Here is a 21,866-nt window from a genome sequence, read left to right on the forward strand (position 1 = left end):
GCTGAGAGAAGACTTTCTTTGGATTCACTTGTTGCCCAGAAACGTTCTTCTTTAGGAATCGAGCATTATCCACTGAGTCTTCGATTTCTGGACAACCAATAAGTGAACTTGGGACAGCCATGGCCATAGTTCCAATGTCAACTTCATCTTCTCCCATTGATATTACATCTGAATGCTGTACAGTCAACCAGGAGCAGTTAGCTTCTCTACACCCGGAGAGTGGTAATCCTCTGCCAACGACTAGGAAGAGAAAGGGAGGAGGTCCTTCAAAGCAAAAAAGTTTAAAAAGCCATGCAAGGAGAAAAACACTGAGAAGAGCACTGGGGATGAGGAGTTGGATTCAGGGCCCTTCTTACATCTAAGATCTACAAGAAATACAAGGCCAAAGGATATTATGAGCAAATCTCATTTGGTGAATGATCATGATTATGACTCGGACTTGTTGAAACGAATAGAAACTATGGTGACTGTACTTTTAAATCCTATATTGTATAAATTAACCCTAATTGAGCTAAAGTTATCATCCTTAGAAATCTTATGCTCATTAATCCAAGCTCTCCCTAATATTATTGAGTCAACTGGGGAAGTGTGGGTGATCCCCCAACCAGGAAGTGTCTTCTGGGGTAACTAATTATATAGGAAGTCATGACCCTCAACAACCAATAGGGTTCCCTACATACTCGGCGGGCTCTGTTCAAGAATCTGCCAATTTGACGAAACCTATTGTACATAATAGCTGTCACCAGATTTCGAGTCAAACCACCTTTGGAGTACCTACTCATACTCCTGGCTACACCCGGTCAAGTACTGAACCTCAAGGCTCTAATGGCACTGCAAACACCCACTCTACTTCGGTCCACCCCTCAGGATTACCCATCCGCGTTTTCCCGGGAACTGATTCTCTTAAATGTCCAACTGCTTGTAAACTCTACCTCTTTAGAGTGCAAAGCTCTAGCTCCCTGCACTGGAAGAGGGTTTTCTCAAGTTTTATACTAATAATTTTGTTGGCAATCGTGCAGTTTTTGCTTGCCTCTTTGGAAAGAGACATTGCTAATTTGCAGAAAGTATGTTCCAAATCCTGTGATTTAATCTGGCTTGGGGATTCCAATGCTCACCCTTGTGACAAGATTAATACTTCAGTGTGTGGGTTGGTAGATGATGATGGGTGTGTGTCCCTCATTTTAGTCACAATGGATATGGTAGTGGTTTAAATAGACTTCTAACTATAAACAATCTTGTGTTTTAAACACTGCTGAAATGGAAACTGGTCAGTTAGGATTCACTTTTTTTAGTTGTTCCTTTTTTCCCCCTCATGATTATGTTTTGGTTTCTGATTCTATAAGAAAACTTTTCTCTCCGTTTGAGATTAATTTTTATGCTTTTAGTGACCATGCTGCAATCACTTTCTCTATCACCTCTTTAGTGAAAAGGGAATGTTCACTCAAATTGCATATAAATCCAGTAATAGCAAGGGAGAGTGGAATTGTTCTGAAATGGGAGAGAGTTGATGCAGTGAAGTTTTTGGATAATTTAGTCCCCAATCGAGTAGCAGAGATAATGGTATGCCTGGACCCTATATCTGATGATGACATGGTCACAGCTTTTGAGCAGATATTACTGGAAGTTAAGAAGAATTTAACTCGATCTATACGCAATGGACACCCAAAAAAATAACTGGTTTGATGAGGATTGTGAAAGATCACTTACAAATCTTCATGTGGCTTTTAAATCTTAACCTCGCAACTCATCCTTGGTTAAATCATTGTGACAGGCTTATAAAAAAGCAAGGGTATCGAGGCTGAAAGCCCTAAAGAAGGACTGGTGGGAAAATCTGCAAAAGGCTGCATTATTAAAGAATTTCACAGGCTTTTTTGGTCTGTGATTAATGCACCGTTTTTAAAAGATGAACAGTGTATGTCTGTAGATAACCATGTTGAGCAAGAGGAATGGGTTATGCATTTCGAAGGGCTATTTGGAACTGTTGAAAAGGCAATTACTCAATCTACCTCTACAAGCTTAGCTGGTTTAGGAGGTGGTGCCCAGTTTACCCTGGAAAAAATAAAATATGCTCTAAATCAGTGCAAACATGCATAGGCACCAGGACCTGGTAGCGTTCCAATCGATCTTTTTCTAGATAATTAAGACCTTTGGGCCCCGCTCTTAACTAATGTTTTTAATAAAATTGGCCAAATTGGTGTTACTCCCTCATGGAGAACTACTGTAATTGTTCTTATGTACAAAATAGGTAAATCTTGAAAAACTATAGGCCTATATCTTTGAGAGATTCAACTGCAAAACTAATGGGCCAGCTGCTTTTCAATAGGCTTGAGGAATAGGTTATGGAGAATAATATTATAATCCCATGTTAGTTTGGGTTCGGAAAAGGAAAAGGCACTGTGGATCAGTGTCTGAACCTGAACCTAATTATTGCAAAGTATACGGCAGCAAAAAAAGGCCATTTATACCTTGCCTTCATGGATCTGTCCGCAGCCTTTGACTGCGTGGCACAGCCTAGGCTGTGGCAGATCATGGAGGCAATGGGGGTGGATATACAGATCATTGATATTATACATGATTTGTATTCAGGTGCCTCAGCTCGTGTTCGTTATGAAAAAGGAGGCGAGTGTACTAGGCACTTCAAAATTGCTAGAGGTGTGAGACAGGGTGCATCCTAGTGCCCTTTTTATTTGCACTGTACACTAATGATGTCGAATCAGCTTTACAGGGATCTACTCCAGATGTTCCTTACATTAATTCACTACAAATACCGATACTTTTATATGCGGACGACACAGTGATTTTAGCACGTACTAGTAATGTGCTTTGCCGATTAGTGATAGATTATACTAACTTTATGAACCTGCTGGACATGAAAATTATTCAAAGTTCTTTGTATTAGTGGCAGGGCCAAAGCAGCGGAATCAACCACAAATCTGTATTGAAGGGGGCAAGTTGGGAGTTTTGGATTCTTTTATTCATTTAGGGATTATGTTTGACTGCCAAAATAACTGGCAAAGTATGGTCATAAATAGGGGGTTACAGATGCAGAAAAATATTGGGGCACTTTATAAACTTTATAAAAAAGATTAGGTTCTAAACCTATTGAAGCAATTAAAAAAGTTTATGATGCCAAAACGGTATCTGCTGCCACTTATCGAGCAGCTGTCAGGGGCACTAGAGACTGTTCAAAATTACAAGTTATAGAAGATACCTTTTAAAAAAATGTAGCTTCACTGCCAAAATCATGCTCTAATTTTAATTGTCATATGGAGTTGCGAGTCCCTTATATAACTGATAACATTTTTGTGGCGCCCATCTTAATGTGGCCCTCGGTCTGGCAGAAGGAGACTCTCTCGTTAAAAATGGATATTATAAATGACGTCTTGAAGCTTGATGGTGCAAATAATATCGGTTGGTTATGTTATGTTGAATCTACCCTTCAAGCAGTTGGGTTACATCATCTGTTCACAGATCCCACAACTTGCTGGTCTATTTCTAAAAAAGATTTAAAAAACAATTTGTTATCTAGATTACAGGCAAGGAGGGAGGTCTCCAATTTTTAGATGACAACTGTTAGAGCATTCTTGGAGCTTCCAAGCATAACGATTGATGTGAATGCAATCTATCAATCGTTTGCCACTAATTTATAACATAGATATATTTTGGTTAGATTTCGACTGAATTATATCCCCTTGATGTTAGGTCTACCTCGTAATATTTATGTAACATCTGAATTACTATTTTGCACATTGATGATCGATCTATTCAGAATGATTAGAATTTCTTTTTTTTGTTGCAAATATTATTGTGAGGAAAGGAAAAGGTTTATTGTCCCCCTTATCCGTAAAATGGATTTTAGGCTGTGTTGTGTGGCCCTTTGTTATCTGCAGTTATTACCTGATCCTTTTACATGTTTTCGTTGACGTCCTTCTTTTGATCTGCTTTAAAGAAGAGCCGATTAATTCATCAATCTGATAATTAACTGAAGAATTAACTGTTTGAATTGTGTTAATCGCTGTATGTATATATTATTTTTTTATTCTTTTCCTTTAATCTTTATAATAAGAATAAGGCTGTTTTTAAGGTGTGTTTTTTTGGTAAGATTGGAAATTGTTTTATCTGTAGACTACTTTTTATGCCATCATTTTGTTGGCGAAATAAAGTTATTTCTGACTGACTGACAGTAGAGTAACAGGAATATTTTGTGGTTGCACCTTTTGTCTCACTTCAGGTGTCTCTCATACCCTCTTTACTGAGAATCTGATTCAGCATCTACATGGCTTGTTGTTGACAACCGTGTAGGGGTTATTATTATCAAAGCTGGCTGTAGTGCAAGGTTGAAGTTCCCTCATTAGATGACATGTCGTACTTCCTGTTGTCCACATATTGTCCTGATGGTGTCGAAGAAGTCCAGGGTGTTTATGTTTAGTTCGGGCTGGACGGTTCCCATTGGGCGCTGGGTCAAGACTGATTTGCGTATGGCTGGGTCCAAACTGGAATGGCATGATGAGCATTGTTCTGCAATCTATCCATCAATTGTTCTTTTTACATATGTTTAGCTTCTAGCAGCTAATAAGAGTGACTGAAATGTCATGGGGTGTGTCCTACATTCAAATGAACCAATCTTGCAGGTCCTCGTGTGAGTGTAGTAATTTAAAATATAGCGCCTTCTTGCTCAGGCTTCTACACTTCTGGGGAATGTACTGTAGGTGGCAAAATGCTTATGTTGTCGCATGAAGGAAGGGGTTATCCCTGGTCATAAATGAGTTTCCTGCAGGAAGGCTAACTCAATATTGGACCTATCAAAATACCTCAACATCTGTTGTTGTTTTTTGGGCTTCACCAGTCCTTATCATTCTAGTCCTCCTAGTGATGATATACATGTTCCACTTAGGAATAAAACATTGTATGCCTAGGTCTGCTCATTGATTTATGCATGTGAAGTGTTCGTAATGGTTGCATGTAGCACTGTGGGAATATCTGCTGACGCATAGTACCATTGTAATTATCCACCCAGCCTTTCTTACACTGAAAACCCCAACTGTCAGTGAACACTCTTGAAAACTTTCAGATTTCAACCAAAAACAACCATGCAACTTGTACAGGGTGGGCTAGTGTCTCCCATCCTCCATGCTCTAAATATACAGATGGACTGGGGGCTTTGGGCACGGGCTGTGGGCTGTAAGCTCAGGTCTTCCCCTGTAGCCAGCCCCTCTAGCTCACGTTTTCACCGGCACCAGATGGAGACAACTATTACGAAGTAGGGCAGGTAAGGAGCCGGGAACATTTTTAGGTGTGATAATTTTAAATGCAAGGATGTTAATTATTGCAACAGTATGTTCAAACTTTTGTCAATGTGCGTTATGCAATTTAAAATCATCCTTACTTGGAGTAAACAAATGGGCCGTTATTGGTTATTAATGCATGTACGGATAGTTATTGACACTTATTTTAATATTAACCTGTTTGACATCTCTGCCTAGGAGAGACCATATTAACACTGGCCAGCGGCGTTATTAGGTTTTCGTGCCCAGTCCGAGTTCTCTAAAACCTTTTAATCTGTAATCTTCTTAATCTTCTTAATTGTATTTCTTGGTGGCTCTCCCTTGGCCCGGGTCGCCAGTTGCTCTTTATTGCTTAAACATTTCTATGTACACCAAATACCCCATTTAAGAGAGCGGCCCTACCTCCAAGTGTAGACGGCTAGCAGTCCGTTATTTCCTACATAGCAACTACATGGCCAGTTCAGCAGGCCAACCCCTATGTATGGTTGGTTAATATCAGAGTAAGTTTAAGGGAATCTGGTGTGTAGCGTCGCTGGTCCTTTTTCATGACATCAGTGGGACGTTAAGAGACAATAATGCCTCAAATCCAAAAAAAACAGTTTGTGGTCTGGAGAGCTATAAACCAATTTTAAAAGAGAAACATACTTTTTGATGGGTGCCTTTAACTTCAATGGGCAGCTTAAAAACTAATTACTAACACAATGTTCAACAAACTGGACCATTATACAGAACACAGTAACCTAGCAGGTGTCCTGGGGAATAATTTATTTTTCAATCCCCATTATGTTTATCTTTCTAAAATGTTATATTTGACCCATCGCAAGGTGTATTTAGTCGTCGCCGTCGTTTACCTTGTAGGCTAACACCATTCCGATTTTACTATATTTATTTGTGCAGTTAATTAGGGCTGGTACAAAAGTTCTTTCTCTGTTACCGGCACACACTTTAATTACATTCAGCAATTATAGAACATTTTTAAATATACATCTGCGTTTTTTACAGCGCAGTGAGAGAAAAGCGCAGTGAAAGTGAGAAAAGCTTGTACGAGACATGGGGTGGGTGTTCAATACGATTTTATTTACTTAACCTCTTGCTAATTTAGTTATTCAAAAAAATGAGGATTGATGTCTGAGTGCTCCTCTGGCAGAATGGAGTGCCTGAGCTGAACACATTCAGGGGCTGAGGGGATTGGAAGTGATGTACGTTCATTTGTAGTTCAGAGGTATGATGGAAACAAGGATTTTAAAAGTCCAAAAACAAGAGGAGCAGGCAAGAGAACTGGTTCGGGGTGGCTTCCTTTTCAAGCACCTCTCTATGCAGTTCTGTTGACAGCCTTTGTGTGGGGTGATGCTCCTCAACAGCAGGGCAGTCTCCAGCCTGGAGCACCCACAATAAAGGCCCAAATAGGTGTGAACCATTTGCATCTGGCTATAAACAGCTACAAAGTTAGTGATCAGGAAAGTGAGAAAAAGGCTGGTCTCACCTAAAGGATGCTTCTCACTCTGAACAACATACTGCAGCCCCTCCACCCCCACCACATACCAAGCGACAGTGCACCTAATTACATTTCTATAGGAGCCTTGTCTCCTTTGTCCTCCCTGCACTGTCTATGTCTCCTCCATCTTGCATCCTGATACTCCTCCATTGTCTTGGAAAACAATTTCAAACCCACCCTGTGCCCAGAAACGTCTGGGACGTCCAAATGGAGCCCACAGGCCTTCATCACTCTGCTTCGCTTATACATATACTGCATATACTACAACAGTCACACACACAACATACACTTGGACAGGAGTAGGTGATAAAGCAGATTATAATCTATTTGTGCATTGGCGAGACACTCAGCCAGTAATAAATAACTAATTTTTAGTGAGCGAGTGAAAGTAACTTATTTTTACAGAATAGTGAAGGAAGACATTTAAATAAGAGCTTCTCTTTTTCTGCGTTTACTCCTCTTGTGCAGTGCACAGACCCTGTACCAAGGTTAGGATACTCCAGACTATGCCTAAGAGGGCTGTCCTAGACTTGGCGCACAACAGACTAGGGCTCTTAATGTTTAAATGATGTATACACTTGCAACCGCATGTTTAAGCTGTCTAGCCCTGATATGGAGCACTATGTATAATGTTACTCTACAGCTTACATTCTCCGACTACTTGCTAACTCAGACAGCATTCTCCCACTATTCTCACAAACCGTGCATGAAAAATCGACATTGATTTACTCTTGCTTGATTTCTCTCCATTCTTTCTTCAGAGTGTCCCTCGTCTTAGCCTTCCCTCCTCCGCATGCTTTCTATTTCTGACTATAGCCTCCTCTCAGTCTCAAGCCTGTCTGCCTCAATCGTTCTAATTGTAATTCTGCCACGGGCTGATACCTATTGTCATGGATCACAACCTCTTCTGCTTTAAAACCCTATTCATGTGACCTAACATTAACTAATCTCTGCCAGCCAATCTAACCCACCAGCCATTCACCTGAAACCACATAGCCCCCACTAATAATCCCACCTAACTGGTATTATCATATCACAAAGGAACCAGAATAAATACATACAAGTTTTCTTGAGGGCACATTACTAATCACAGTAACCAACATTAACCAATAGACTAACCACTAACCTTGGGCTCCAGAGTAGCGTGCTACCAGGCGTAAAGCGCTTCTGCACCTCGCCAGGGGTAGTAAAGGCTATACAAATCAAATTGCAATTCATGTTGGAGGGGTGGCTCTCAGGAGCGGGTTCCACCTGTGTTGCTTTTTTGACACCTGCTTGTGGTTCTCCATGTCTTCACAGCCCTAAACTACAGACGAATCTCCATCATCGGCCACAGTATGGGTGAGTGTCCTGTGGGGGAAGAGATCAGAGGGTTGCAAAACCTCTGATCAGCCTGCACCTTTGCCATAAGTGGCCCTCAGGCGAGGTGGGAGCTCCTAGCAGCTGAACCTTGAGTTCCTACTACAACACCCTTGTGTTGAGGCCCATTGAACTATATTCAATAGCACGCCCGCATTTGCGATCTCCCTGCATCTAGCCCCTCTTACACCATCTCCTATATTAAGCCCCTCAGCCAGCCATCTTGGACAATATCTTACAGTGCCCCTGTGGCCAGTAACTGTTCCTACAGTGCCCCCTTAAGTGTGAGTTCTCAGCAGCCAGCACTCCTTCACTACCCCTTGAGAGCTTCTTAGCACTGCAATTAAGTAACAAGCCTCTCATCTTCATATTTTACAGGTGGAGTTATCGGAACTGTTGTGAGTATTTTCTCCCCTTGTCTCAGCATAGGTTTTTGGGGTAGAGAAATATAGCACAGTTGTCAAAAGAAAGGAGGTAGCTGAGGTAATTTAGATTAGCCACCCTCACCCAAAACTTCTCCAGGTGAAAGCTGTATCAAAGGGATGCTCTTTGCAAATGCTTAATCCTCCGTCTCAATTGCTGGGTTCATGAAGAAACCATTGTTATTTATGTTCATGCATGGCCAGCCGTTGAGGAACACAGCGTACATTGGTTTTTAGATTGTGCAGTGACTGTGATACACTCTTGGAATAGCATTCCTATCACATCTACCCATTTATCTCCTCACCTTCCCTGCTTATCAAGCTACCATCTTCATCTGTATCCCACCCCACAAACTCTAATCGTCTCCCCAGCCATCCATCTTTATATAAAGGAGGATGGGGTTTGTTCGGATCATGCGTCCTAGGTGAACACTACATTCCCCACATGGGTGAGTCACTCTCCTCTTCTGAGGATAAAAAACTGGCACCAACGCCTGCCACACTTAAACATTCAGGATATTACAATGAGCCCACACTTAATATGCATGAACTTTTCACAGCACAATAAATGCAAATTTCACAGTTCGCGCCCTGCCCGGGACCATGATATGGCATTTGGATATTGCCTCATAACCCGATAAAAACCCGAAACACTTCACTTCTGGGTGGTCGAGTAAAATGCTATTCAGTTTAATGTTTATGGCTGTTAGCATGGAGTAATAGCATTGTTTACAAGGACAGCATTGGGTATTGTGCTGCAGGGTACTCCAATTGTTCCAACACAAACTTGTGGCTATGCTTAAGTGTGGAGTGAAGCAGAGTCCTTAGAGAGAGTCACGTTAGTAAGTGCACACCATCCGAGTGGCTGGGTAAGACACCACCCTGCTTGTTGTGTTTCGTTGGTGTGGGTTTGTGGTTGGGTCTATGCTAGAAGTATTGGTATTCTAGGCAAGGTTGAGGGGCTGCACCAACTGTGGCATGGTGATTTTGAGGCTGCCATATGCTTGGAGGGTGTTAAAGAGGTATACGATATGTAGAGTTAGGCTGATGTATGCGGACCATTATCCTTAAATCAAACATAGGCATGACCAAGTCATCTGTTTGGCACCAGTCATATCTTTAGTGCTCTCCTGATATCAATATGGTAATAATCCTTCAGTGTCCCAGTGTGATCTTTCGCAAACCCTAGTTCAGACAGATTGAGGTGGGTGAGCATTCCCGGGCAGGTTCTCACTCACACACAGCATGGTTCTTTATTTACTTCAAACAGATTGCGATTAGGGATGTTGAAGCCGATAGAAGAGCGTTGTCCAACATAGGGCTAGATCTGTAGCCGATTTCAGGATATCAACGCAAGATACATTTACATACAATACATTAAATTGGAACTCTTCTACATAGAGGTTATACTGAAAGTCTGCCATGCATCCACTGCTTGTGGACCTATCTTGGGCACTGCTTGAAAAGGTTTAGGATTTACAGGGTCCTACAAGCATGGGGTGGGTCTAAGAGTGGAGAGAGTGTGTGTGGAATTTTCAAATTGGAGTGGTTCTACATGTGGATAGAAGGTGGGAGGAGATTCAGATTGGGAGGGGGGCTAGAGCTGATGAAGACTGGAGAAGTTCAGAGTGGAGAGGTCCTGTCAGAGGTAAGAGAGATTTAGTTAAAGGTAGGCTCTCACTTATCCCCTTTTATTTCTCAACAGTTAACCTACCTTTTTCCTGATATGGTGGATAAGCTTGGACTCATTGATTGTTACGGCTTCTTCCCTACCCCGCTGGTAAGAATGCACAGGCTACTAGCTCTGGGGTTTGCAAGCTCCTGAGAGTGTAACGTACAGTTTGTGTTTAAACTTGGGTTCAGATGCTCTCCCAGTTCCCTACCACTGCTCACTTGCACATGTTGCTTGTCCTTAGGAAATATTTTTAAATCAGGAACGGAAAATAATCGCTGGCGACCTCCACTTGAAATGCAAGCGAGACCCCAAAGTTTACAGTCCAGAGGGAGCGCTGAAGAGGTGAGTGTTTCTGACTGTGCTCTAACATATCTCTGGCCTATCATGGGCCATAGCATGGCTGTATGTGATACTTTGATGTAATTTGGTGAGCACAGTACTCTCCCCAGGCAGTCTCACTAAAAAGGTTCAAGAGGATGGTGCTGTCCTGGTATTTAACACTACAATGTAAACCTTCCAATTGGCCCCTCATCCTCTTTGGTGATGAATCTGGCCTAAATCCAGCAACCTCAGACCTCTCTGCCCCACTCAACTACAATGACAATTTCAACATCCATTTCTCTAGTACCATCCAATCTATACCAAGTCAACTCAGTTTCACTCTGAATGAAACTACCTAAAAACTTCATATGTTTGGTGGCTGAGCCACTCAACCATACAATTCTTGGGCACCACTCCAACTCAATAATACTAGAGTAACCGGTCATTCAGCACAAGCAACTGCAAGCCTTTGCCCCTTTAAGTGCAGCTGGTTGACCTGGAACTCATCTTGCCTTGGAGCCTTTGAAACAGGCACCGGAAAAGGAGGATGTAAAACAAAGACTCTGCCAAAATCCTACAATAAAATGCTAATTTGAGCTAATGGCACCAATTTCTTGAGAAGACTGCATACTTTAGCCATGAACAAATCTATATCATCGGGGAACAGCGTTTACAACATAACCTTTACAACGCAGTACCTTTACGACGGAACCATTACAACGCAAGTCATTACAACGACTTGCGCTGGGAGGCGCTCTATGATAGGGAATAGTTTTAATTTACTATCCAACACCTTCCCTACTATCCACGGGGACTGGAGTTGGAATAGTAAATTAAACTATTCACTATCCAGCGCCCCCAACGCAAGTCGTTGTAACGACTTGCGTTGTAAAAGTTACGTCGTAAAGGCATGCGTTGTAAAAGCATGCGTTGTAACGACGTACATCCATATCATCTGGGACATGCCATTCCCATAGCCCCTCTCCAAAATCGCAAATGCATTTTTTCAAAGTAATTTGTGTTACTTGGCAGACACGAAGCCTACTGACATTTTTAATCCTAGACCAGGCCACACCTCAGCAGGCAGCCCCCTCAACACCCTTGCCTCATTACTTCAAAGTAATTCCTGATGTTTATCAATTTTAGTAAACCCATTTACTCCACGTGTAATCAAATAGTCTCCCAAAACCTCACCAAGATGTAGTACCTTCTCCATGGTGAAACTACCCCACAATTATATATTCTTTCCAGTTCCGTTAAAATAGCACTGGTTACACCATTGACCAAAATAAGGCTACACTCAACCAATCCATCAAACCACCACCTGGTATCATAAGTGATTTAAAGGTTGAAGCGTAGTGGTGTGTCTTTGTGAAAGGACTCACCCTCTTATAGTTAGTACTACATATGATGATTAACCCAGTTTCAGCTGTCCCTTTATCCTCTACTCTCTGTTCATGGCTTGTTTCTAGGCTCTTGGACGCAAACAACAGCCTGACAGAACAGAGCGCCAGAATCCTTCTGGAGCGAGGCACCAAGGTGGTGCCAGGAGGTATGATAAATGGCTCTTCCACATCCAGATACCCTACCCTAATTTCCAGTGGATGCCCCCCCCCCACACACAACCCACACACACACATTTTGGGCAGTGCTTGCTTATCTAGAAGCACCTTGCATGTGCTTGGAAGTGCAATCTCACTCAGAGTTGATCATACTTGGGAGTGCTTGCTTGTTCCCAATACTACAGTCTAAGATGCCTTAACCTCGAAACTGCACCCCATAATTGCTTTCTTGTTTGCTAATTGCTAGTATGTATGAGTGAGTAACAGAGCCTGGTAGTGCTTTCTTAATCAGCAGCACTCTGCCCAGCACTGCATCATAGGAGTGGTCACACATTCTAAGGGGTCCCGCAAGCTCCCAAAACTGCCTGAGAGGGCACGCTTGTTCCTTTGTGATGTGAGCATTTCACTGCAGCAATCAAGTGTTGGATTGTCTTTAGTCTGCTGTGAGCTCAGCACTACAGGCCCTGTTTGCTTGCTTTTTCTATAGCCTGCTAAGAGCTCTTGTAAGGTGCTGTAAGCTCTGAGCTGCAGCTTTTTAATTCTTGCTTTTTCCTTTGTTATTTACTCTGTTGTTAGCTCTGCATTCTAAAGCGCAAGTACTTTACCGGTCCATAGTATCCAGTAAACTCGGCACTGCAACCTGGGAGCACTCGCCTCCTGTGGGGATGGAACCCAGCAGTGGTCCTTGTACAGGGCACTCATCAGCTTGCTTGATCACTCCTACAAGAGAGGTCCATGTACAGGGCACTCAGCAGCTTGCTTGATCACTCCTACAAGAGAGGTCCATGTACAGGGCACTCATCAGCTTGCTTGATCACTCCTACAAGAGAGGTCCATGTACAGGGCACTCATCAGCTTGCTTGACCACTCCTACAAGAGAGGTCCATGTACAGGGCACTCATCAGCTTGCTTGATCACTCCTACAAGAGAGGTCCATGTACAGGGCACTCATCAGCTTGCTTGATCACTCCTACAAGAGAGGTCCACGTACAGGGCACTCATCAGCTTGCTTGATCGCTCCTACAGAGAGGACCATGTACAAGGCACTTATCAGCTTGCTTGATCACTCCTACAAGAGAGGACCATGTACAAGGCACTCATCAGCTTGCTTGATCACTCCTACAAGAGTGATCCATGTACAGGGCATTCATCAGCTTGCTTGATCACTCCTACAAGAGTGATCCATGTACAGGGCATTCATCAGCTTGCTTGATCACTCCTACAGAGAGGACCATGTAAAGTGCACTCATCAGCTTGCTGGATCGCTCCTACAAGAGAGGACCATGTACAGGGCGCTCATCAGCTTGCTTGATCACTCCTACAAGAGAGGTCCATGTACAGGGCACTCATCAGCTTGCTTGATCACTCCTACAAGAGAGGTCCATGTACAGGGCACTCATCAGCTTGCTTGATCACTCCTACAAGAGAGGTCCATGTACAGGGCACTCATCAGCTTGCTTGATCACTCCTACGAGAGTGGTCCATGTACAGGGCACTCGTCAGCTTGCATTATCACTCATACGAGAGAGGTCCATATACAGGGCACTCATCAGCTTGCTTGATCACTCCTACAAGAGAGCTCCATGTACAGGGCACTCATCAGCTTGCTTGATCACTCCTACGAGAGTGGTCCATGTACAGGGCACTCATCAGCTTGCATTATCACTCCTACAAGAGAGGTCCATGTACAGGGCACTCATCAGCTTGCTTGATCACTCCTACAAGAGAGGCCCATGTACAGGGCACTCATCAGCTTGCTTGATCACTCCTACAAGAGAGGTCCATGTACAGGGCACTCATCAGCTTGCTTGATCACTCCTACAAGAGAGGACCATATACAGGGCACTCATCAGCTTGCATTATCACTCATACGAGAGAGGTCCATATACAGGGCACTCATCAGCTTGCTTGATCACTCCTATAAGAGAACACACGCGAGCAGCAGAATCAGAGCGCTCTCTGGGATCAGCGCTTTTGGGGGGTCTGTAGCATTAGTGGGTGCTCAGTGGAGTAGAACTGCAGCATATGGCGTGAGCAGAATGCGCCTTTGTGAATAACCAATGTTTTTCTGTCTTGTCTCAGGGGTCATGTTCAGTCGGGATATTAACGTCTCTAGGGTAAGAACCCTTTGTGCTTTTGCCAGCTTTAAGCAATGTGTCACTGCAGGCCAGATACCTCACCACATCCTTCTTTTTACAGCAACTCATCCCGAACTTCACTTTGGATCAATGTCTGGGTTTAATGAAGGAAATCCAAGCAAGCATCCTAACTATTCTGTATGTAAAGGGAAGGGTGAGCTTGGCTCATACCAAACACCTATGCCATCATCAACTGCTTGCTTAATTCCATCACTGCCTGCTCCTCTATACTCCAGCATTCCTACCTTGAATGCAGTAGCTATTTCTCAGAGCGTCTACATTTTAGAACACCTTTTCCTGCTTCTTGGCACTCAGCTCGAGTTTAGACGTCACTGTGTCCCTGCGTGCCTGTGACTCACTGCCTGCTCTTCATCAATCCCAAAGTTACATTAGACATGGCACCTTACTCATTATTGCTCTTTCTCAGAAGCTGCTATTGGTGCCTGCTTTTCAGCAATCCTACCCGCTTGACTCACTTGCTACCTGCCCTCTCTTCAGCACTCTTTTGCGCCTTCCTCCAGCACTTCCTGCTCTTCATCACTCCTGCACATTCACTGCCATTACCACCTGCTCTTTAGCTCTCCTACATGCGTACTTCTATTACCACCTCCTCTTAGGCACTCCTACACGTTCACCTCTATCACCATCTGCCCCTCAGCTCTCTTTCATGCGTAACTCTTTCCCACTTGTTCTTCGGCGCACCTGCAAAATTAACTCCTTTCTACCTGCTCTTCAGCGCTCCTGTAAAATCAACTCTTTCACAACCTGCTCTTCAGTGTTACTGCATGATTACCTCGTTCACCTGAGGTTCTTCAACCCTACTGCAATACTACCTCAAACACATTTTCTTTGGTGCTGCTGTGATTACCATACTCACAAACTGCTCTGCAGTGCCGCTGTGAATACCTTACTCAGTAACTGCTCTTCGGTGCTGCTGTGATTACCTTACTCACAAACTGCTCTCTAGTGCTGCAGTGTGATTACCTTATTCACAAACTGCACTTCAGTGCTGCTGTGTGATTGATTACCGTACTCACAAACTGCTCTTCAGTGCTGTTGTGATTGATTACCTTACTTCCAAACTGCTCTTCAGTGCTGCCGTGTGATTACCTTACTCACAAACTGCTCTTCAGTGCTGCAGTGTGATTAACTTACTCACAAACTGCACTTCAGTGCTGCTGTGTGATTGATTACCTTACTCACAAACTGCTCTTCAGTGCTGCTGTGTGATTACCTTACCCACAAACTGCTCTTCAGTGCTGCTGTGTGATTGATTACCTTACTCACAAACTGCTCTTCAGTTCTGCTGTGTGATTGATTACCTTACCCACAAACTGCTCTTCAGTGCTGCTGTGATTACCTTACCCACAAAATGCTCTTCAGTGTTGCTGTGATTCCCTTACTCACAAACTGCTCTTCAGTGCTGCAGTGTGATTACCTTACTCACAAACTGCTCTTCAGTGCTGCTGTGTGATTACCTTACTCACAAACTGCTCGAGTGCTGCTGCATGATAACCTAATTCACAAACTGCTTTTCCGTGCTGCTGTGTGATTGATTACCTTACTCACAAACTGCTCTTCAGTGCTGCTGTGTGATTATCTTACTCACACACTGCTATTCAGTGATGCAGTGTGATTACCTTACTCACAAACGGCTCTCTAGTGCTGCTGTGTGATTACCTTACTCACAAACTGCTTGAGTGCTGCTGCATGATAACCTAACTCACAAACTGCTCTTCCGTGCTGCTGTGTGATTGATTACCTTACTCACAAACTGCTCTTCAGTGCTGCTGTGTGATTACCTTACTCACAAACTGCTCTTCAGTGCTGCAGTGTGATTAACTTACTCACAAACTGCTCTTCAGTGCTGCTGTGTGATTTATTACCTTACTCACAAACTGCTCTTCAGTGCTGCTGTGTAATTACCTTACTCACACACTGCTTTTCAGTGCTGCAGTGTGATTACCTTACTCACAAACTGCTCTTCCGTGCTGTTGTGTGATTACCTTACTCACAAACTGCTCTTCAGTGCCACTGTGTGATTACGTTACTCACAAACTGCTTTTCAGTGCTGCAGTGTGATTACCTTACTCACAAACTGCTCTTCAGTGCCGCTGTGTGATTACCTTACTCACAAACTGCTTTTCAGTGCTTCTGTGTGATTTATTACCTTACTCACAAACTGCTCTTCAGTGCTGCTTTGTGATTATCTTACTCACAATCTGCTCTATAGTGCTGCAGTGTGATTGCCTAACTCACAAACTGCTCGAGTACTGCTGCATGATTACCTTACTCACAAACTGCTCTTCAGTGCTGCTGTGTGATTGATTACCTTACTCACAAACTGCTCTTCAGTGCTGCTGTGTGATTGATTACCTTACTCACAAACTGCTCTTCAGTGCTGCTGTGTGATTGATTACTTTGCTTACAAACTGCTCTTCAGTGCTGCTGTGTGATTGATTACCTTACTCACAAACTGCTCTTCAGTGCTGCTGCGTGATTGTTTACTTTGCTTACAAACTGCTCTTCAGTGCTGCTGTGTGATTACCTTACTCACAAACTGCACTTCAGTGCTGCTGTGTGATTGATTGATTACCTTACTCACAAACTGCTCTTTAGTGCTGCTGTGTGATTGATTACCTTACTCACAAACTGCTCTTCAGTGCTGCTGTGTGATTAATTACGTTGCTTACAAACTGCTCTTCAGTGCTGCTGTGTGATTGATTACTATGCTTACAAACTGCTCTTCAGTGCTGCTATGTGATTACCTTACTCACAAACTGCACTTCAGTGCTACTGTGTGATTACCTTACTCACAAACTGCTGTTCAGTGCTGCTGTGTGACTACCTTACTCACAAACTGCTCTTCAGTGCTGCTGTGTGATTACCTTACTCACACACTGCTATTCAGTGCTGCAGTGTGATTACCTTACTCACAAACGACTCTCTAGTGCTGCTGTGTGATTACCTTACTCACAAACTGCTTGAGTGCTGCTGCATGATAACCTAACTCACAAACTGCTCTTCCGTGCTGCTGTGTGATAGATTACCTTACTAACAAACTGCTCTTCAGTGCTGCTGTGTGATTACCTTACTCACAAACTGCTCTTCAGTGCTGCAGTGTGAATACCTTACTCACAAACTGCTCTTCAGTGCTGCTGTGTGACTTATTACCTTACTCACAAACTGCTCTTCAGTGCTGCTGTGTAATTACCTTACTCACACACTGCTTTTCAGTACTGCAGTGGGATTACCTTACTCACAAACTGCTCTTCAGTGCCGCTGTGTGATTACGTTACTCACAAACTGCTTTTCAGTGCTGCAGTGTGATTACCTTACTCACAAACTGCTCTTCAGTGCCGCTGTGTGATTACCTTACTCACAAACTGCTTTTCAGTGCTTCTGTGCGATTTATTACCTTACTCACAAACTGCTCTTCAGTGCTGCTTTGTGATTATCTTACTCACAATCTGCTCTTTAGTGCTGCAGTGTGATTGCCTTACTCACAAACTGCTCGAGTGCTGCTGCATGATTACCTTACTCACAAACTGCTCTTCAGTGCTGCTGTGTGATTGATTACCTTACTCACAAACTGCTCTTCAGTGCTGCTGTGTGATTGATTACCTTACTCACAAACTGCTCTTCAGTGCTGCTGTGTGATTGATTACTTTGCTTACAAACTGCTCTTCAGTGCTGCTGTGTGATTGATTACCTTACTCACAAACTGCTCTTCAGTGCTGCTGTGTGATTGTTTACTTTGCTTACAAACTGCTCTTCAGTGCTGCTGTGTGATTACCTTACTCACAAACTGCTCGAGTGCTGCTGCATGATAACCTAATTCACAAACTGCTTTTCCGTGCTGCTGTGTGATTGATTACCTTACTCACAAACTGCTCTTCAGTGCTGCTGTGTGATTACCTTACTCACACACTGCTCTTCAGTGCTGCAGTGTGATTACCTTACTCACAAACTGCTCTTCAGTGCCGCTGTGTGATTACCTTACTCACAAACTGCTTTTCAGTGCTTCTGTGTGATTGTTTACTTTGCTTACAAACTGCTCTTCAGTGCTGCTGTGTGATTGATTACCTTACTCACAAACTGCTCTTCAGTGCTGCAGTGTGATTACCTTACTCACAAACTGCTCTTCAGTGCTGCTGTGTGATTGATTACTTTGCTTACAAACTGCTGTTCAGTGCTGCTGTGTGATTGATTACCTTACTCACAAACTGCTCTTCAGTGCTGCTGTGTGATTGTTTACTTTGCTTACAAATTGCTCTTCAGTGCTGCTGTGTGATTGATTACCTTACTCACAAACTGCTCTTCAGTGCTGCTGTGTGATTGTTTACTTTGCTTACAAACTGCTCTTCAGTGCTGCTGTGTGATTGATTACCTTACTCACAAACTGCTCTTCAGTGCTGCAGTGTGATTACCTTACTCACAAACTGCTCTTCAGTGCTGCTGTGTGATTGATTACTTTGCTTACAAACTGCTCTTCAGTGCTGCTGTGTGATTGATTACCTTACTCACAAACTGCTCTTCAGTGCTGCTGTGTGATTGTTTACTTTGCTTACAAACTGCTCTTCAGTGCTGCTGTGTGATTGATTACCTTACTCACAAACTGCTCTTCAGTGCTGCAGTGTGATTACCTTACTCACAAACTGCTCTTCAGTGCCGCTGTGTGATTACCTTACTCACAAACTGCTTTTCAGTGCTTCTGTGTGATTTATTACCTTACTCACAAACTGCTCTTCAGTGCTGCTTTGTGATTATCTTACTCACAATCTGCTCTATAGTGCTGCAGTGTGATTGCCTAACTCACAAACTGCTCGAGTACTGCTGCATGATTACCTTACACACAAACTGCTCTTCAGTGCTGCTGTGTGATTGATTACCTTACTCACAAACTGATCTTCAGTGCTGCTGTGTGATTGATTACCTTACTCACAAACTGCTCTTCAGTGCTGCTGTGTGATTGATTACTTTGCCTATAAACTGCTCTTCAGTGCTGCTGTGTGATTGATTACCTTACTCACAAACTGCTCTTCAGTGCTGCTGTGTGATTGTTTACTTTGCTTACAAACTGCTCTTCAGTGCTGCTGTGTGATTACCTTACTCACAAACTGCACTTCAGTGCTGCTGTGTGATTGATTGATTACCTTACTCACAAACTGCTCTTTAGTGCTGCTGTGTGATTGATTACCTTACTCACAAACTGCTCTTCAGTGCTGCTGTGTGATTAATTACGTTGCTTACAAACTGCTCTTCAGTGCTGCTGTGTGATTGATTACTATGCTTACAAACTGCTCTTCAGTGCTGCTATGTGATTACCTTACTCACAAACTGCTGTTCAGTGCTGCTGTGTGACTACCTTACTCACAAACTGCTCTTCAGTGCTGCTGTGTGATTACCTTACTCACACACTGCTATTCAGTGCTGCAGTGTGATTACCTTACTCACAAACGGCTCTCTAGTGCTGCTGTGTGATTACCTTACTCACAAACTGCTTGAGTGCTGCTGCATGATAACCTAACTCACAAACTGCTCTTCCGTGCTGCTGTGTGATAGATTACCTTACTCACAAACTGCTCTTCAGTGCTGCTGTGTGATTACCTTACTCACAAACTGCTCTTCAGTGCTGCAGTGTGAATAACTTACTCACAAACTGCTCTTCAGTGTTGCTGTGTGATTTATTACCTTACTCACAAACTGCTCTTCAGTGCTGCTGTGTAATTACCTTACTCACACACTGCTTTTCAGTACTGCAGTGTGATTGCCTTACTCACAAACTGCTCTTCAGTGCCGCTGTGTGATTACGTTACTCACAAACTGCTTTTCAGTGCTGCAGTGTGATTACCTTACTCACAAACTGCTCTTCAGTGCCGCTGTGTGATTACCTTACTCACAAACTGCTTTTCAGTGCTTCTGTGTGATTTATTACCTTACTCACAAACTGCTCTTCAGTGCTGCTTTGTGATTATCTTACTCACAATCTGCTCTTTAGTGCTGCAGTGTGATTGCCTTACTCACAAACTGCTCGAGTGCTGCTGCATGATTACCTTACTCACAAACTGCTCTTCAGTGCTGCCGTGTGATTGATTACCTTACTCACAAACTGCTCTTCAGTGCTGCTGTGTAATTACCTTACTCACACACTGCTTTTCAGTACTGCAGTGTGATTGCCTTACTCACAAACTGCTCTTCAGTGCCGCTGTGTGATTACGTTACTCACAAACTGCTTTTCAGTGCTGCAGTGTGATTACCTTACTCACAAACTGCTCTTCAGTGCCGCTGTGTGATGACCTTACTCACAAACTGCTTTTCAGTGCTTCTGTGTGATTTATTACCTTACTCACAAACTGCTCTTCAGTGCTGCTTTGTGATTATCTTACTCACAATCTGCTCTTTAGTGCTGCAGTGTGATTGCCTTACTCACAAACTGCTCGAGTGCTGCTGCATGATTACCTTACTCACAAACTGCTCTTCAGTGCTGCCGTGTGATTGATTACCTTACTCACAAACTGCTCTTCAGTGCTGCTGTGTGATTGATTACCTTACTCACAAACTGCTCTTCAGTGCTGCAGTGTGATTACCTTACTCACAAACTGCTCTTCAGTGCTGCTGTGTGATTGATTACTTTGCTTACAAACTGCTGTTCAGTGCTGCTGTGTGATTGATTACCTTACTCACAAACTGCTCTTCAGTGCTGCTGTGTGATTGTTTACTTTGCTTACAAACTGCTCTTCAGTGCCGCTGTGTGATTACCTTACTCACAAACTGCTTTTCAGTGCTTCTGTGTGATTTATTACCTTACTCACAAACTGCTCTTCAGTGCTGCTTTGTGATTATCTTACTCACAATCTGCTCTTTAGTGCTGCAGTGTGATTGCCTTACTCACAAACTGCTCGAGTGCTGCTGCATGATTACCTTACTCACAAACTGCTTTTCAGTGCTTCTGTGTGATTGTTTACTTTGCTTACAAACTGCTCTTCAGTGCTGCTGTGTGATTGATTACCTTACTCACAAACTGCTCTTCAGTGCTGCAGTGTGATTACCTTACTCACAAACTGCTCTTCAGTGCTGCTGTGTGATTGATTACTTTGCTTACAAACTGCTGTTCAGTGCCGCTGTGTGATTGATTACCTTACTCACAAACTGCTCTTCAGTGCTGCTGTGTGATTGTTTACTTTGCTTACAAACTGTTCTTCAGTGCTGCTGTGTGATTGATTACCTTACTCACAAACTGCTCTTCAGTGCTGCTGTTTGATTGTTTACTTTGCTTACAAACTGCTCTTCAGTGCTGCTGTGTGATTGATTACCTTACTCACAAACTGCTCTTCAGTGCTGCAGTGTGATTACCTTACTCACAAACTGCTCTTCAGTGCTGCTGTGTGATTGATTACTTTGCTTACAAACTGCTCTTCAGTGCTGCTGTGTGATTGATTACCTTACTCACAAACTGCTCTTCAGTGCTGCTGTGTGATTGTTTACTTTGCTTACAAACTGCTCTTCAGTGCTGCTGTGTGATTGATTACCTTACTCACAAACTGCTCTTCAGTGCTGCAGTGTGATTACCTTACTCACAAACTGCTCTTCAGTGCCGCTGTGTGAT

General features: G+C 43.2%; 1 protein-coding gene across 4 annotated transcripts in view; it reads left to right on the forward strand.

The window, feature by feature from the left end:
- Positions 1-21,866, forward strand: part of LOC147748107 (serine hydrolase-like protein) — a 107,469-nt gene that overhangs the window by 47,376 nt on the left and 38,227 nt on the right. For all 4 annotated transcript variants that reach the window (XM_086958753.1, XM_086958760.1, XM_086958764.1 and 1 more), the window contains exons 4-10: positions 8,080-8,121; positions 8,518-8,537; positions 10,267-10,341; positions 10,478-10,578; positions 12,030-12,109; positions 14,202-14,236; positions 14,319-14,395. In XM_086958753.1, coding sequence (XP_086814879.1) covers positions 8,080-8,121; positions 8,518-8,537; positions 10,267-10,341; positions 10,478-10,578; positions 12,030-12,109; positions 14,202-14,236; positions 14,319-14,395 — 430 coding nt within the window. The remainder of the gene's footprint in view (positions 1-8,079; positions 8,122-8,517; positions 8,538-10,266; positions 10,342-10,477; positions 10,579-12,029; positions 12,110-14,201; positions 14,237-14,318; positions 14,396-21,866) is intronic.

This window comes from Lissotriton vulgaris, chromosome 1_1 (assembly GCF_964263255.1).
Source record: "Lissotriton vulgaris chromosome 1_1, aLisVul1.2, whole genome shotgun sequence".
Classification (NCBI taxonomy): Eukaryota; Metazoa; Chordata; class Amphibia; order Caudata; family Salamandridae; genus Lissotriton; species Lissotriton vulgaris.